The sequence below is a fragment of the Pleuronectes platessa genome, chromosome 11, assembly GCF_947347685.1.
Source record: "Pleuronectes platessa chromosome 11, fPlePla1.1, whole genome shotgun sequence".
NCBI lineage: Eukaryota > Metazoa > Chordata > Actinopteri > Pleuronectiformes > Pleuronectidae > Pleuronectes > Pleuronectes platessa.
In genome coordinates, this window is record NC_070636.1 from 16,170,796 (window position 1) to 16,187,971 (window position 17,176).

The 17,176-nt window shown below is 42.1% G+C and overlaps 1 protein-coding gene across 1 annotated transcript in view; it reads right to left on the minus strand.

Moving 5' to 3' along the window:
• The window catches only part of ttll5 (tubulin tyrosine ligase-like family, member 5), a 52,467-nt gene extending 35,504 nt beyond the window's left edge, over positions 1-16,963 (minus strand). The window contains exons 1-11 of the mRNA XM_053434284.1: positions 16,194-16,963; positions 13,076-13,182; positions 12,902-12,984; positions 11,660-11,766; positions 11,239-11,369; positions 11,058-11,140; positions 9,582-9,651; positions 8,943-9,027; positions 6,958-7,059; positions 6,760-6,851; positions 6,435-6,542 (exon numbers count right to left, since the gene is read on the minus strand). Of these exons, the coding sequence (XP_053290259.1) occupies positions 6,435-6,542; positions 6,760-6,851; positions 6,958-7,059; positions 8,943-9,027; positions 9,582-9,651; positions 11,058-11,140; positions 11,239-11,369; positions 11,660-11,766; positions 12,902-12,984; positions 13,076-13,182; positions 16,194-16,255 (1,030 nt within the window). The 5' untranslated portion in view covers positions 16,256-16,963. The remainder of the gene's footprint in view (positions 1-6,434; positions 6,543-6,759; positions 6,852-6,957; positions 7,060-8,942; positions 9,028-9,581; positions 9,652-11,057; positions 11,141-11,238; positions 11,370-11,659; positions 11,767-12,901; positions 12,985-13,075; positions 13,183-16,193) is intronic.
• Positions 16,964-17,176: the final 213 nt, after the last annotated feature.

A 17,176-nucleotide genomic window follows, 5' to 3' on the forward strand; every position in this document is an offset into this window, starting at 1 on the left:
ACAGAGAGAGAGAGAGAGAGAGGGGCAGAATTAGAAACCTCTCTGATCAGCTCACTGAAAATAAAGGATGAAGGGTATCACAGTCATGAGCCTTTCCAGAGGTTTATCATAGCCCCATTATGTGGCACTTGGCAACATGGCCTTCTGTCTTTCTGCTACTCATTACACGCATGTTAAAGACCCAATCACTCACTAGAGCAACATTCACCAAAAGTCTGCTACTGAGGGATTGGCGCAATTGCATTAACTAACTACATACACATTTCATCTGTCATGAATTTTGCTTATGTAAGTTATATATATATATATATAGTATATACATATATATATATATATAGTCAATAATTTTCTCATGGCCAGAAAGGTCAACCAGTCAACGTGCTGTCACTATAGATTACCAAGAAGGAAGGCCCTCTAATGGCTACCAGGGAAAGCTGAACCTACATCATAAGGTCATATCTCGTACAACTATGTGAAATAAACATGAACTCCAGGAGAATAACAATGTTATAAAGCCTTTTCTGTCCAGATGTATCGATTCCACTCCAGCGACAGGTTAGCAACGAGTGACACTATTAAAAGTCCTTAACAAAGTGTTCAGGAAGTTCCCTTTCTCACGTGTCTCTCTTGTTTCAGCGTGTGAGCCCAGTGACAGCTCTCATGCTGCTTCTGAGGAGTGTCACCCTAAATGCCAACGACCCGCCGGCCCCAGCAGCAGCAGCTTGCAGGGAAACCACATTATTTTACAGGGATAGGGCAAATCCCATATAGGAGCCAGAGGAAAAATCCTTTTAATGGCACTTCAAAAGAAACAGACTGTGTTGAGAATAGACCGGTGGGGGTGGGGGGGTGGGGGGGGGGGGGGGGGTGGCGGCTTGGGAGTTTCAAAGCTGCAATAACCAGCTCTGTTTGTTCTAGCATCTCAGGTCAATGCCAGTGTTAAGCACACAAAAGCCAGCATGACGGCAAGCAATGGCTTGATAATTGCACTCGGTTGAAAGAAGACTGACTTAAAAGTTATTAGGCTGTTCATTGCGTAGCATACGGTTAAAAATAAATCAAGGCCCTTTCGAAAGTTAAGGACAGACAAAGTGTTAAGCAAACATGAACATAAAACACTGAAGGCAGAAAGTCGGGTAAAACTCTATGATCTTCACCAGACATTGTTCAGCACTTTTCCTTATTTTGGTTGAAATTCAAAGGAAATACCGAATCTCCAGAATGTCTTGTTTATTTATGTCAATGAACTGTTTTCTTACTTGTTTTAGGATTGCTTGTGCACATGTTACAATTACTGTTCACGACATAGCAAGTAACAGTGTAATAACATTTGAAAAAAATGTTTTGGAGGTGGAAGGGGTTGGTACTTTGTTACGGACGTGTTTTATCTCATTTCTTGAAATGTCCCAAAAGCCATCAATAAATAAAGTTGAAAGAAAATGAAAAGAACCTGTGTCTGTGGCCCTCATAGGACTGTAATAAACAAAAGCATTCACAGCATGGCCTACTGGTCTGTCACAACCCACCTGCCAGCCTGTGCTCTCACTCTGCATCAACAGAGTGGCATACACCACTGAAGCAGAGGCAATAGTCAGATGTCAATCAAGGAACATTCAGCTTCTAGCAGTTGTCAGGCAGTGCACCTTGATGTGTTTTGGGGATGGGGTTTTGCAGAGAGAGCCAATGGGAAAGGGGGTAAATGTATTATTTTCAAAGTGTAGCCCGCCTGCTTTTCCAGGATTGCCAACCCCAGCTTTAGTGTCTGTTTATTGCAGGGGTTCTTGCAAAAACCGATGTAATATAAACATATAAACACACACACACACACACACACACACACACACACACACACACACACACACACACACACACACACACACACAGAGAGAGAGAAAGGAGATGGAGTGAGTGTGTGTGCCATAAAACATCATGCATTAGTCTTGGGGAACATGGCACTTGAATAAGTGGTTCTGAGCCCGCAGTGCTCCATCAGTGGCACCACAACAACAGGGGAAAATGAGGGAGGGAGGTGTTACACCGCCTCGCCAGCCCCCGACATGCAGTCTCCATGTGCCGCACATTTTCCCCCAATTAGGAGCAGACGCCGCTTCTGCCCTCATGAGCCCGCCGAGCCACTCGCTGCTAGACACGTTTGTTCTGTGGCTCGACCGCTGCCGAGGGGGGAGAGCTGTTAAACGTGCCCGCAGAGAGCCCACAACAAGCAACACACACAAGGAGAGGGGAGGCAGCGAACATGCACATCACACCCATTAAAAGAGGGAGGAAAAGAGACACTGTGACAGTGAAAAAGGGATGATGAAGACGTTTTTTTAATCATTGGATGGGCGCTGCTGGAAACTTCACCACAAGAGACAAACGCCCAAAGACAATAATCTCCCCACCCCGGCCATGCAGCCTGTTGGCCCTGTAACAACAGCGACATAGAGCATAGCCTTCATGTGTGTTTACTTCATAGACGAGGACAACTGAATTTCTCTTGCGACATTCTGAGATGAATTATTCATCTGGCAGTGTCATGAAAACATAACCCGGTAATTGAATACAGTATACTCCATATAGCCTTAATATGATGATGGGACCCACTCCATTCATCCCTCCTGAAAAAAGACTTAGCCGAGCAGCAGCCCCACTGTCATCATAAGGACGCAAACAGGCTGCTGCGCTGCGGAGAAGTGTGTGGGAGATTCTGATAAATGTAAAACAGGGAGAGTGGTTCACAGACGGGGGATCCAACCACACTCAGCACTTAATGAGGGACATTCAGTGGAACACAGGACCAGTAAGTGGAATGTTTTGTGTGTAATAAAATAGGCCTTTGGCTTGGCTAATCAGATCTTAGTCAAAACATCTCGTAATCAGCATCCCTCAGCAAAAAAGACTGTCCATTAATCACACAGCGGCGGTAAGGAGCTGCATGGGTGGCATTTTCTCTCCACAGAAACACACACATAGTTCTTACTGATGCAAAATGAAAAATTTGATGTTTTTATTTCCTCCCACAGGAGACATTACAGAGCTATAAAAAGATTTTTCTTTTGGTTACTGCGCACCTATTTAGACACACAGCGCAATTTGAGCAATAGGAAGAAATCCAATTTGAAAACAATAAACATTGTATTAAAGCCATTAATAGACATTAAAATGGCAGGGAACAATTTGCAGTAAAATAAGATTATAATGTGCTTTATGGTCTCGCGTGGCTCCATTCCAGACAAACTAGAGACTGTATAAAACCCTCTGAACAATGGCTGCTTTTATCAGCCCCGTTCACTGAGCAAACACACAATTCGCTGCCCTGCGCGCTGACGCTTTACCTGTCTACTACAACAGGCAGCTGTTCATGGTCCAGGATGAAGACTGCGTGTATTGAAGGCTGCGCTGAGCGAACGTGAGGATAAGTACAAGGGGGAGGATTCTTGACAAGGGCTGAGCGAACATGACTCCTCGGTGGTTTGGGTGGGTTTTATTTAACAGACAAGTAAAAGCCCACAGACACACTCGAGCGAACTCCTAGAAGCTCAGACAGACCTGTGTGTTTGTAAAAAGCCTCGCTGCACACTGGTTCCTGCATGTCTCTGTATTCATATAATCCATACGTACTCACACGCACAGCCGGTTTGCGTGCAACATGATCGCACTGTGAAAGACGGATCGCCGCGGAGAGGAGAGGATGAGGGTGGTCCCGTGGAACCGTCAGTGTCTATCTTATGAAACCTAATCCTGTAGGCAGACTGCGAATGCTGTAATTAAGTTGCTCGGGGGCGATTCTGAAGACAACAAAATGACACTAAATTCAATAGTAAACTGATACAGCTGAAGTGAGATAATGGGCTTGTTCGCAGCAGACCACAGTGTATTACGTATCTTAGTCAAAGGTGCGGGACCTAATTGCTTTTGTACTCCACAATTACATTGGTGCGGTATCTATGTCTATACAAGTCTGTCTAGGCTTACATGCACAAAGGGCAACAGGTTCTACTCAAATCACTCAACACAGATGTAAACATCTTTGAAGCTACAAGTTATTATTTTGTCGTTAACTTCGCCTCAACATTCTATACACTGTAAAAGGTAATGCCTATGATTAATTACTTCACATCAGTGCTCTTTACTTATTTCTCACTATTTAGTAGATTCAACTCATTTAATATGAATAATGTATTTGGTTCACGTGACAGACAAAAATGAAACTACATTATCTTGAATAAACTGGACTTGTGTTCTCGGAGTGATGGAGAGCAGTGGTGTATTTGTGCAGTAGAGACTATGGCTTCTCTGTGGCGGTAGCCTGGGGGCACCTGCACACGCATAGGCCCGATGACTGTTACACAGACTGGAGACATTCTTACTGGTGAGAGAACTGCATTGAATTCACACAGCTACAGCTGAAACTTTGAGGTCTGGTTGCATGGATGGTAAAAACATTATGGGTGACAGCGCAAGCATGCGAGAGGGAGACATCTCTACAATGACTCAAAAAACTAAAACACTAACATAGAGATCGCTTGTTTTATTATGAGAAGGCATTATGAAACTGTGGAGGGACAATAAGGCGCAGTCTAGATAATTAATTGAAGCCATTATCGGAGCAGATCAGGATGTTGAGGGCTGATGGGGGTTGTCTCACTGCTGGCTCTGAGACTATATTGTAGACATAAGTCTAGCATGTTACTTGATACATGCTAGCAGAATTCCAGTTAATTTCATTATTGAAAGTACAGTTGCAACTAAAAAGGATTCATTATTCATTAAGACATCTGCACAGTTAGTCTTCCACACACCTATTCTGGGTGTCCATAATCTGTACTGCTCAGCCTTCTGAGGAACTGTTGCCAATCCCAAATGTCATTGACAAGAGGAAGAGTACACTCTATCACATGGCCGACATTCTACGGTCCATTAAGAGTCTCCGACAAAACAAAACCCACTCTGCATGCACTAACCACTTCCATGCAATGCCATATGCCAATATCAGAAAAGCAATTGTCACCAGGCCGCGAGTCACATGAGTTTTTGCCTTTTGTGAATTCCCGGTCTATAATAGTAACATAATAGAAGGTAGTGTTGGTTTCAGAGATGTTATTTAAGTTAAGGTCAACTTGTCAAACTTTTACAGTGCAAATTGATTACACATATTGTCAGTCACACTGACAAACTGTGGATGCCTACAGAGCTGCACATCACAGGCCAACACACATGAAAACTATGCCAGCCTGTAAGACCTTATTTTATCACTGAAAATGCAGTGGGGCGTACTTGTGATTGGGATGTGGGGATGTGTATAAACAAGTTATATGAGACATACCTGAGTGAAAGAATGAATGGGAATATGAGCAAACTTGTTTTTCATTTCCTATTTCCCACTCTCTTTCTCGAAGATATGTGTCGGCTGGTTGTTTACCTACGTCCCTCAGGTGTTGTGTTCACAGCCAAGTTGAGACTCGGTAAACCACATGTCCTTCTACATACCTGCATGGTCAAAATTCATTCCCTGGGTAAATGTGGTTTGTCAACGTAGCAGTGACGCTTGTATGCAGATAACATCTTTTGGAAGGGCAACAATCTCTTGGTGCGAGTCTGTGCCGCTACATGCCCATTACAGTCCAAACAACAACCAATCAAGGGGTTGGGAGAATTATGTCTCCTGAAGCCTGTCACAACTGCAAAGCCCTTTATTCTACCAGCATTTGAGAGGTGAAAAAGAGTGTGAGCGGGAGAGGGGGGAATTATAAACAAACACACACAGTGAGAGAGAAAAGGGGAAAAAGAAAAATGAAAAAGAGACAGTGGTGCCGAGGGAGGCTCGGCCAACGCTTTCAAACCCCAAATCTCAGAGAGACTGCCAGACACAGAGAAAGAACGCAGACAATTAGTGCCAACACTAACATGGATAATGGCTCCAAAATGGAGTTCACACAAGCCCGCTGCTCAGCGGGAGGAGCCAGGGAAAGAGTCAGCCTAAATCAGGGAGACCTGAGTAGCAACAGAGGACAGGAAGCGAATTCCTGCTTCAGGCAGCAGGCCCTTGGTGACCCGGCAGCAACGTACAGGAAGACTCCACGCTGAGAAATGACTGTCTACAGCTTCAGCACGGCTCGGTGGAGTAATAGTTTGAAGGAACTGCTGAACAATGAATCTGAAATCGAAAGGAAATGCAAGGGGTGTGGTGGTGCGCATGACTAAGTATGTGTGTGTGAGTGTATCTGCACTGCGAGCAAAAAAAAGATCAAATTTGTACGGAGATTGGATTTCATTGAAAAAGGAAATTCTTGTGAAGCTGCAGATCTCAGGGGTTTCATTCCGTTTTCTCGAGCGGCTTGTTTTCCAAAACCGACTTGACTGAGTTTCACGCTCATTTTTATTGGACTATATTGGTTTTTAAGTTTTTAAGAAGAATAAGGAAAAATGATTACCGAAGCAGTTGAACTTGTGGGGAACAAACGTCTTGCAGGCGTTGGCTATGTGTAGCTCAGCACTCACAACAGCTTTGATGATGAGGTCCTCCACCTGTTTCATCAGCACTGAAACAGACAATTAGGAGGAAAATAAGACATATGCAGGGGTTTAAGGTAAAGTTTTTGTATAAACTGCAAAAATGGTATGGTTTTGATGGATTTGATGGATTATGTCAAACAAGGGTTGAGGAGTACAACTACAAACAGAGTAATTAATATATATATGTCCATCATATTTCCTATGATATTAAAACCACAAGTAGGAGATGAAGGTTTGACTCACATGTGGTGTCCTTCCCCTCCTGCCTCAAATACCTCAACACTGCACTCATACTCCACTTGTTCCCATAATCCTCAACTTCAGGGTCATCGCAACTGGAAAGGAAGAAATGCACTTCAATGCTCGAGTCATATTGAACATATGAGTCCCGCTGGCTGCCACATTCATGTTCAGCGTCTGTGGCTCAGTGACGAGGCCTACCTGACATAATCGCTGCTCTTTTTGTTCACACTGTAGTTAGTGAGATGCATGAACGTGTTCTTAATGTTCTTTGAAGTCCGGTCATACTTCACTGTGGCAAACCTGCACAAAGACAAAGAAAACGTAACTGTGACCTGTCATCCAACGATGACCACATTCAAGAGGCTGACACTTGACTGAATAAGGGCACTTTGGCAGAGATTAGTTCCTGGCAGTGTTTAAGAGGGGCGGATGCCACATGTGCAGTAATGAGAATTCCTTGGCACGCACCGTGTACCTGAATACCAACACAACCCTGCAGGAATGTCAGGAGATAAAAGTGATATTCAGGATTTGGCTGTGATTTATTGTTGCCAGTTGATAATCAAGCCAGGGCAGTGGCCCTCCGACTCCAACACATACCTCCGCCTCAGAGCCAAGTGAGGAGCCAGTCGTTCGATAAATCACCTGCCCTCATGCTGACTTACCTGCGACTGATCAAAGTCTGCCCTTGGGATTAAAACAGTTTTTTCTTCACATAACTTCATGCAAGCAATAAATGTAATACTTTTACACAGAGCAATCAGGAGATGAGATCTTTCAAAAATGACACAATCTGTAACAGTTGATGAGCACATCGTACAGCTGGAACAATAGAGTGCTTTGTTTCAAAAGTCTCAACTACTGCTACTCTGCATGGGTCAGGAAAGTTAAGGCTGCCCTCTTCTGGACACTGACGGAAGGACAATGCTTGTGCCTTGTTAGGTGCATGAAGGATCTCTGAGCAATCAGCCAGGGTCTGTTAAAAGCATTTGAAGACACAAGCTCAATGACTCATAACTAAAAACATTTGACTTCCCTTACTGATCGAACTGCACTTAAAATACATAGAGAAAATATGTTTGTGTGTTTTTCCCAAACACTAAACTTTCCCAGTTTACTTTATTAAAACTTAAAATGTAGCCTGAACCAACATCTCACCTCCAAAATCAAATTACACAAAATCTAATTACACACAAATGTCTAAAAATCTGGTAATTCTCCAATGACGCCAGCAAAATTTGATTCACAACATAAATGTCAATCAAATTACTGGAACTCTGCCAAGGCCCAACAGTCAACTCAAGAAACAACATTTAAATTCACTAGATCCTGATTTTTTTTGTGTCTATGCCAAGTTGCACATACGCATAACTATCAGTTCCCTAAAAAAGCCAAGTCATCAAGATAAATGAATTGTTCAAGGGGAAAATGTTGAAGAACGCCCTCTCGCGATGTGAAAGAAAGTGAGAAAAAAAAATCCTGAATCGCCCCCAGACCCTGATCTGTTCCAAAATACAATTTGCTCTTTGCTGACTCATACCTCATCCTTCCACCAAGTTTTGTCTAAATCTGTCCAGTACTTTTTATTAAATTCTGCCAAATAACAGACAGATAAACAAATGCAGACAAACACTTAACTTCCTTGGCGGATGTAACAGTGATCCATAATCAGGATGTTTCAAATCTTAAGAATAAAACTACAATGTGGTTTTGGAAAAAAGAGACCACTTTATTTTTTACAATTTGTTGCACAGATTAAAGCTAAAATTCTGTATATGTGCACACACATTTCACTTTATATGTAGAACATCTATACTCAATAGACGTATACAGTTTACTGCACTGCTAGCCTGCCATATCGTCCTCACATCCCCCCCCCCCCCCCCCCACACCTCATGATGCACTCTGCTGCAGTTCATCTGGGAATGACTGCGTGACTCGTCCCTGGCAGAACTTTATACATAACTTTATATAAAACAAGTAAATGGACAAAATGTGCTGCAAATACAAAGCTGAAATAACAACTCCCAAGTTTTGAGACACTTAATCACTGAATGTATCAGCAGTGTGCGAATAGTTTTTTAAGAGTTTTCGTTTCTTTTGATTCTAGTGTTGTTTTGACTTTGAAAAATGTTTTGTAGCTGTTTAGTTAAATGCCAACGGAGGAGTCCATGAACACTCACCTCGCCAGGCCTTCCTCATACACATAGATGATGAGTGGATCGTATGATGTCACCAACACGTATAACCGAACGTCAAACTTGAACTCTGAAAAGAAAAGAAAAACAGATTCATTTGATTCCAATCTTCCAAAATGTACAATATGTATGGCCGCTGCGGGTCCTCAAACAAAACATAACAAAGAACTAGTTTGATGAGGAAGTGGGAGTTGTCCTCACCACCATTGCCAATGAAAATCGACTCCAAAAGACTTGAGCGCTAATCATGTTCACTGATGAGGTAATGTATTGAATTTATTAAGATACGTGGCCATTGGAAATGAATAATCATGATCCATAACAGGTGACCAATACAAACAGTGGAAGAAAATAGACAGCTGACTGGCTAACTGGCACTAGCAGTGGGGTTTTTAAACGTCATAAGTTGTTTGCGCCGGAAGTGAAAGCAGAGACGGTCAAAGTCACGGGAACATGAAACATTCCATTACCTCTGGGTTTGAACCATGCTTGAAACATTTCACATAGTGTAGGTGCACTAGTCAACCAAATCTATAACATAGGTAACATTGTTTTTAGACATTTTAATGAAGGATTGATACGTATTATGTCTGTAAATATTGGGGAAGCTGTGCTGCAACTCACCATCTATCAGCAGCGTGTTGTTAATATAGCGAGACACCAAGATGTTTTCATCCATGGAGATTTGATTTGGCTGCAGATGACAGAACAGAACACATTAAAATATAATGAGGCAAACAAAGAGGAAAAGTATTTTACAATAATGATGCAGCGGGGCTAAAAAGTTACAATCGGTATAAGTTCATAAATACACAGCTGATGTTCCACAGTGAATTCCAAACAGCTGATCTAACTGCCAGTAACCAGGACCATCTAAGTATAATGAGATCAAGAGAAGTAGGAGAGTGTGATGACACTGGCCATAGCAGGTCAACCTTAAATAACAACAGCCTATAAAAACACAATCTGGTGGTGGGAGATGGGTCATTTATGAGGTTGAAATGTGTTGCAGGTGGCGGAGTTGAGAGGAGATGGGAGAGGGGGGGAGAGATGGGGTGAGTAACCTCAAAGCTGGCTACAGTTCAGAGAAAAATCCAAACTTGAAAAAAGAAAGGACGTATTTCTTTTTTCTCTCCAAATATCACTCTGACATTCTTTCCACTGTTTCATAAAAAAGAAAACGGCCTGAGAAGAAGAGGAGTCGTGCACGTGTTTTCCAACAGTGAGAACCTTGTTGGACGACTGTGATTTACTCCACCGAGCTTATTAATGGCTGGAAAAAGTGGTTGATAGCTTTTTTTTTTTTTTTTTTTCAAAGACAGCTGTATCTGTAACCCCCCCCCCCCCCCCCCCCCCTGCACCCCCACCTCACATCTGGCCAACCTGCTGTTTCAGTTCACACAGTCATTTCTAAAGTCAGTGTGTTTACATTAAAGTCCCACTATTCACCATTAGTGTGAATCTGTGCTTAGGTGGGAACTTAAAGGAACTTAGAACAGAAATCTTGTGATGTTATTGACCGAGCGTCACAAAAAGAGCTGCTGCCTCCTTTGTTTCCAATCTGCAGTATGTTCACCTAAGATAACTGTTGGCTCGATGCAGCTTAATCATTTTCCTAGAAATGTGCATTGTACTCTTTCCATGTAAATCTCAGCAAAAACCCAACTAAGCCATTACAAAGTCAACTTTGTCAGAGCTTGGTTTTACCCAAGTTTGTGAATAATTATGTATCATCATCCTCTACCTTTTCAGATTTCAGATCTTTGAAAGAAAAGTACTTACACTTCTGACTGAAATAGGTTATTATCTTGTATCATACCAAAGTGCAAAGTGCCAAAGATCTCTCTAAATCCAGCTTCTAAAATGGGATTTATAATGTTCTCTTTTTCTTGTCAACAGTATATCTGTGGGTTTTCAGACAGATGGTGGCTATTTAAAAAAAAAATTATCTTGTACTTTCATCTCGTCAGAAAAGAAAAAAAATCACAGCTCACCACCTGTGATGAGAGGTCACATGTGGATATTGCTTCATGTTAAAGAGTCACAAATCAAACAGACTGGAAACCATTGTATTGAAGAGTGATAACTAAAATCACTCACATTGCTGACCAGGTAGATGCCCCGCCCTCTTGAAGAGGCTACTGGTTTAATAATCCATGGGCCCTTGTCCTTGGCAAAACAATCTGAGATTTAGGCAGAGAGATTCAAAGTGATTTATAGTGTATTATGTAAACATATCATAAACACAGCTCTGCTTCAAGCCGCTGAGATGGGATCTTACTGCAGAACTCCTGGTACTCTGAGGGAAGCACAAAGGTCTGAGGAACGATGTGGAAGTTCTTGAAGCCGTGGGTCTGCTGCATCCGCTGGATGTTTTTATAGAGACGGTCTTTTCGCGTCAATTCGTATGACCTGGAAAAAGGCAGAGGTTCCAGTTTAAAAATGCTCCCGTGCTTCAGTCACTGACAGAAGAAACAACACATGAATACCCAACAGTTGCAGAACGCCCTCTGCCTGACAGCATGATTCATTTCATGTTTGAGGGAGGCACCGGTCCAAACTAAATGCACTCTGCAGTGGAGGCCAACAAACACATTGCCTGAACTGAAGAGCTTAAAATGGCTCAGTGGTGTTATTTATAACGCAGAAAAAACAGTGGCAATACACTATCTCACTCACTCACTCACACCATTGGATTATACCTGGGAAAGTGGTTGACCTTCTGGAAGTCTTGAAGGCTGCGGAGTAGGTAAGGCTTGAGGTGAGACCCTGTCCACATGAGGTTAAATTCATTGCAGTTTTGGTGAACCTGAAAAAGGGAGAAAAGATCAATAAAAATATATATTTCTATACATATTATGTGTGTGTGAAACCTCTCAGTTCAAATCCGTCATATATGGAGTTTGCTTGTTCTCCCCGTGTCTGCGTAGATTTCTCCAGGTTCTCCGACTTCCTCCCACAGTCCAAAGACATGCAAGTTTGGGTTAGGTTAATTGGAGACTAAAAATGGTTCATATAGGTGTGAATGTGACTTAGAACGGTTGTATGTCTCTTTATGTTGGCCCTGTGATACGCTGGACACCTGTCCAAGGAGCCAATCCCAATTTCAGCTGGGATTGGCTCCAGCTCCCCACAGGACCCTCAAAGAACAAGCGGTATAATGGTATATGCTAATAGTCTGTTAGACAGTACAGATTTTGCCATACACATACAGATACAGTACATATATGTGCTGCACTTGTGTACCAGGGAGACTGGGAATGATTCACCTTCTGGATAGTGGACGACTCGCTCTACCTCCTGAGCCATGGATGGATGGATGGATGAACTATGATGGACAAACTGACCTCTGTTCAGTTTCCAGTCCCCAACAGCAGCTTTATATTATCAAGTCCATCACGCCCACGACAGCTCAGTTAGCTCAAACATGATTTAAGACAACAATTTAAGTCTCAAATGGACATCCAGCCAGCTCCATCACATGACGTTATCTCTTTGGTTTTGTTTTGTTTCAACAATTCAACAGGAGACAGGACTCACATGACCATTGATTCAGCGTCGGGGGGGGGGGGGGGGGGGGGGTGCAGCAGGAGGCAGATGTTTTCAATAAAGGCTTGTTAAAGTTTGGCTCTGCGGAGGCTGCGGTACACACTCGTCTGCCTTTGATGACGGGTTAGTGGGAGTCGAGATGTATTGAAATGAAATAAAAAGGGATTTAATAGTAACTTCTTGGAGAGAGCAGTAAAGGGGACTGTGTACCCTCGTGAAAACAGGATTAATGCTCCTGAGGTCCTCTTTTTTTTTTTTCCAGGGTCAAAAGGAAAAAATTAAAAAACAGCCCAACGATCTCTTATTCTACAAAGCAGAGTATGTGCATGGATAACATGTTTCTGTAAGTTTTAGGTTAATCTTTTTAGTTTGCGTGATTTAGTGAAGAATCTTACCTCACGGAATCCATGGTTGGCGAGGAGTCCACGCACCAGACGGCTCTCGGTGCGCACGATCTTGAAGGCCAAGTTGTACCGCTCTAAGGACAAAAAACACATTGGAAACAAATATACTTAGTATCAGACCATAAAATCTTCAACAATTAGTTAGATTATAATAATTTAGTTTACCTCCGACAGAGCAGATAGTTCCATCTGTTGAAACTACAGCTTCAGGGACAAACAAGAGAACTGGGATGGTCTTGCTCAGGCCGCACCACGCGATGCAAGGCTGGTCACTATTGGACAAACAATAAAATAAGAAGCAGAATAATAACTAATAATAGCAATATCATAATAATAACCATGTTAATGATAAAGAGGCAGTTTTTCCGAGATGTTCTCAGACCACTCAAATGTTTCATTATCTGCAACAATACACAGCGCACACATTCTCTGTAACAATGCCATGAAGATGCACCCCATAACCCCTGCCCATAATCTTTGCCAAAGATGGAGATCTTCCCTATAAGGGCAGCTTACCTAATGCTGCAGGAATGTATCCTGACACGGTGTTTATTTCAGCCGGGCAGATAAAGACAGAACCACACACAAGTTTCAGGGGGTGCCGGGCAATAACAAAACCTGCGCCCTGACAAACACCCTTGTAAAACTGCCGTCTATCTGATGGTACCAGACACAGCCTGCTTACAGCGAGAAATAAGATAAGGGAGCACGATGATGGAGCAGACCTCAATCAGGAGCGGGGGTCTCGATAAGGAGGGAGGCATGTAAACAATCGCTGCTCCTCGCTTCTATATCCAGGCATGACAATACCGACCTGTTCCACTGCGGTGGCTGGACTGCGCGCCCTTATTTTGATAGTTTTTCACAGCATTGTTTATTTTGAACATTAACCACCATCAAGACGATTTGAGATGCTACACAAACAATACAAGATGTGATGATCTCGATCCTCAGCTCATATTGCAACAGTCACTGTGATGTTTCTGCATAGTCTGGTCTCCAGAGCTACAAACATTAGTGAAATATGCAGATGAAGTCATACTTTTTAAAACTTAGTCTTTTAATAATAGTCATCCTAACCCTAGACAACTGATGGTTGCAAGCCTTTATTTTACTACTAGTTATTTACTATAATACTACATTATTAAATGTCTTATTTGTTGTACTATAGCATTGAGCAATTTAGATAATCTCTATTGTTTTGGTACTTTTTTCCTTTTGTATTTGATTTCATTGGTTCCATTTCTTAAAGCACTTCATAACTTTGTATTGAAATACAGTGATATATATATTTACCGCTGCCAAGGAGGAAATGTTGTCGTCTGCGTTTATTTGTCTGTTAGTTGGCAGGATTACGCAAAAACTACAGGACGTGTTTCCACAAAACTTGGTGGAAGGATGTGATATGTGTCAGGGAAGGACCTGTTACATTTTTTTGCAGATCTGGATCACAGGCAGGTGCAGGAATCTTTGTTTCACTTTCTTTAACAGTGTGTGTAATTTGGTCCAGATCCAAATCAGGATCTAATGATTTTAAATGTGATTTCATAAGGGGGCTGTTGGGCCTTAGTGGAGGTATGCACTCTACTGAGTGCCATCCTCGTTATTATATTATTTTTATATTAAATTTGATCAAACACAATAAAATGCTGAGTTTAAAGAAGCATTTAATGTTTTTAAAATAGTGTGTAGTCTTGTGCCAAGTTTTCTTCCTTTTCATGCACCTTCTTGAGTTTGTCTTTATGTCTGCTCCTCTGGCCTGTAATATAATACTTTGTTGTCCTTCGGTGCATTATTTAGAGTTGTCTGTTGTCAATCTGTAGTAGAAGTAGAATTTTGTTGACGATGAAATTAAGTGTTTCTTTATTTGGGGAAAGTTTGTAAAATTTCCAATAAAACCGCCCCTATATACAAATCTAAGTTATTATTGTAATGTAAGATTTTCCGATATAATAATAATTACAGTGCTCAGTAAACACAGCTCTGGTCCCTTAGAGGTTAAACCCTAATACTAAGCGATCCAGACTAATGCAGGGCATGGAAATTAGCCTAAAAGCAGGCGCAGTACTGTCTCTTAGTAAGGTATGACTAAGTATAGCTTAAGAGGGACTTAGCTGGACCAGGCAAGATGACAGGGAACAACTGTCGACAGCCATGAGCTGAGGCAAGATGCTCTTCTCACTCATTCAGTCTAAAGTTGATCTATTATGCAGACAGCAAAGGTACCTGAGGATTTGCATTTTGTCTTAATGTATCTTGGCATAAATGATTCAACAAGGCTCAGGACGTAATCCTGCATGGGTTAGATTACACATTCCATAAACTACAGCAGGTTGCAATGATAGAAACTAAATAGAAAATGTTTCTGCTCCCCATGTCGTCACAGTATTTGGAGATGGACGTCATGAGGAGGTGCATCGGAAGGATCAGTGGGATACGAACCTAACTGACACTGAATGACACCTGCTTAATTCAGACAGGGGAGTCCACAGGCTGCAGGGAAAACAGCCTACTAATATCCTACTCATTTACATGTGATATAATATACATATAATCTACAGAAAGTCCAATACAACATACAAACTGAATGGCACTGAGTAGAGCACATACATCCGCTAAGGCTCAGCAGTCCCTTAAATTCAATCAAGCTCCACCCAAATTCACACACATAGAGATACCAGTTCCCTATATGTGCCTGTGCTACAATATAACAGTATATTAGCATATAACAATATTCATACACATTTTTTTAACGTGTTATTCATAAGCCTAAGACACATCCTGATGTATGTACCATCCGTGTTGTCAGGTTTTGAACCTCTGAATGACATCTCCATGTTTTCAAGCAATTTCTAATGGTAAAGATTGATATATTCTAGAAATATTCATATTTTATAATATATCAATGAAATCATTTATGTTTCAGGAAATGTCAATTCAGTGGTGAAGTGACTCAGTTGTGATTTTCGGGCGTGCTGTGAAGGGCGGCCAAAAATGATATCAATAAATATTATTACATTTTAAGTTTACAGTTTAAAGTTGCTCCCGAGTTACAAGGTTGTAGTTTTAACTCTTCACAATGGACAGAGGAAGATAAATTATGTGGATATTGTTATAAACTTGACAGAATTACCTCAGAATAGGTTCTTGACTCATTTATCTTCAACGTGACTATATGATGCTGTGGTGTGTGAGCAGTGCTGAGCTGGGACAGCACATATCTGCAGCTGACACCAGTGAACCACAGTCACCATCATGTGTGTCTGCAAAAACTATATCTTACTCATGCTTGTCTTCATCCGAAGAGGATTCGGAGTCCTCTTTATCCCGGATCACAGCTGGCATCTTCCCGGGGGGAGAAGGGGACGAGCTGCCCGGTGGAATCTGGCAGGGATCAGGCGTCCAGCTTCACGCATGGCCTCTCAACCCTCCAGCTGCAAATAAAACACAGCAGCCAGTGAACGTGTCAGCTCGTATAAACATCAGCCCCCTCAATGGAAGACATATTACAATAACAACCACGTTATTACGGTTCGCCGGTGAAACCTGTCACACCGCTGCGGTCCTACAGCAGTTAGCGCACAGTTAGCTGGGGACAGCTGATTTCTGTCTCTACAGTGAAATTGTCTTCTTTAACCTCACACCAGACACGAGACGTAAAGACTAAACCCACGGAGACTGTCCAACAATCGGCAGCTAAATAAAGACAACGGTTTCTGACACGCTACAATAAATAGGGGAAGCTATCGAGCTAAAGTCCGCTTAGTCCAATGACTGTTAAATACACGTTTTAGTGACAAACACCAAAGCGAACTTGCCCTTTGTTTGAGTGGAGCGTGCTAACAGCTAGCTAGCTGAGTGTCACCAGGGACACTTGATCATCGCGGTTAATCTTCCTGGTAACTACAACAACTGAGTAGCAACAGAGCGACGCGCATGCGCACTGACGAACGACACTTGTTTGTCCGCTTGACCAAAGTTTGCGATGCATCCTCTCGCTGTGGGCACACGCGTGGACGTTGTGGTGTAAAAAGGAGACGATGTCCCCAGTCTAATGTGACAGCTATGGTCAAATATGGCGGTTCATAATCAAAGACGTGTAGGTTAAATTAAATTGCAATTAACGAGTAAACCTACATATTAAATATAACGGTACTTGGAACGTAACAGCTTACATACATAATTACCTTAACTACAATCAGCAAAGCACTCAAGTGAAATGTTTTAAAAGGTTATGAATTCTTACTCGGGATTTATATATGTTAC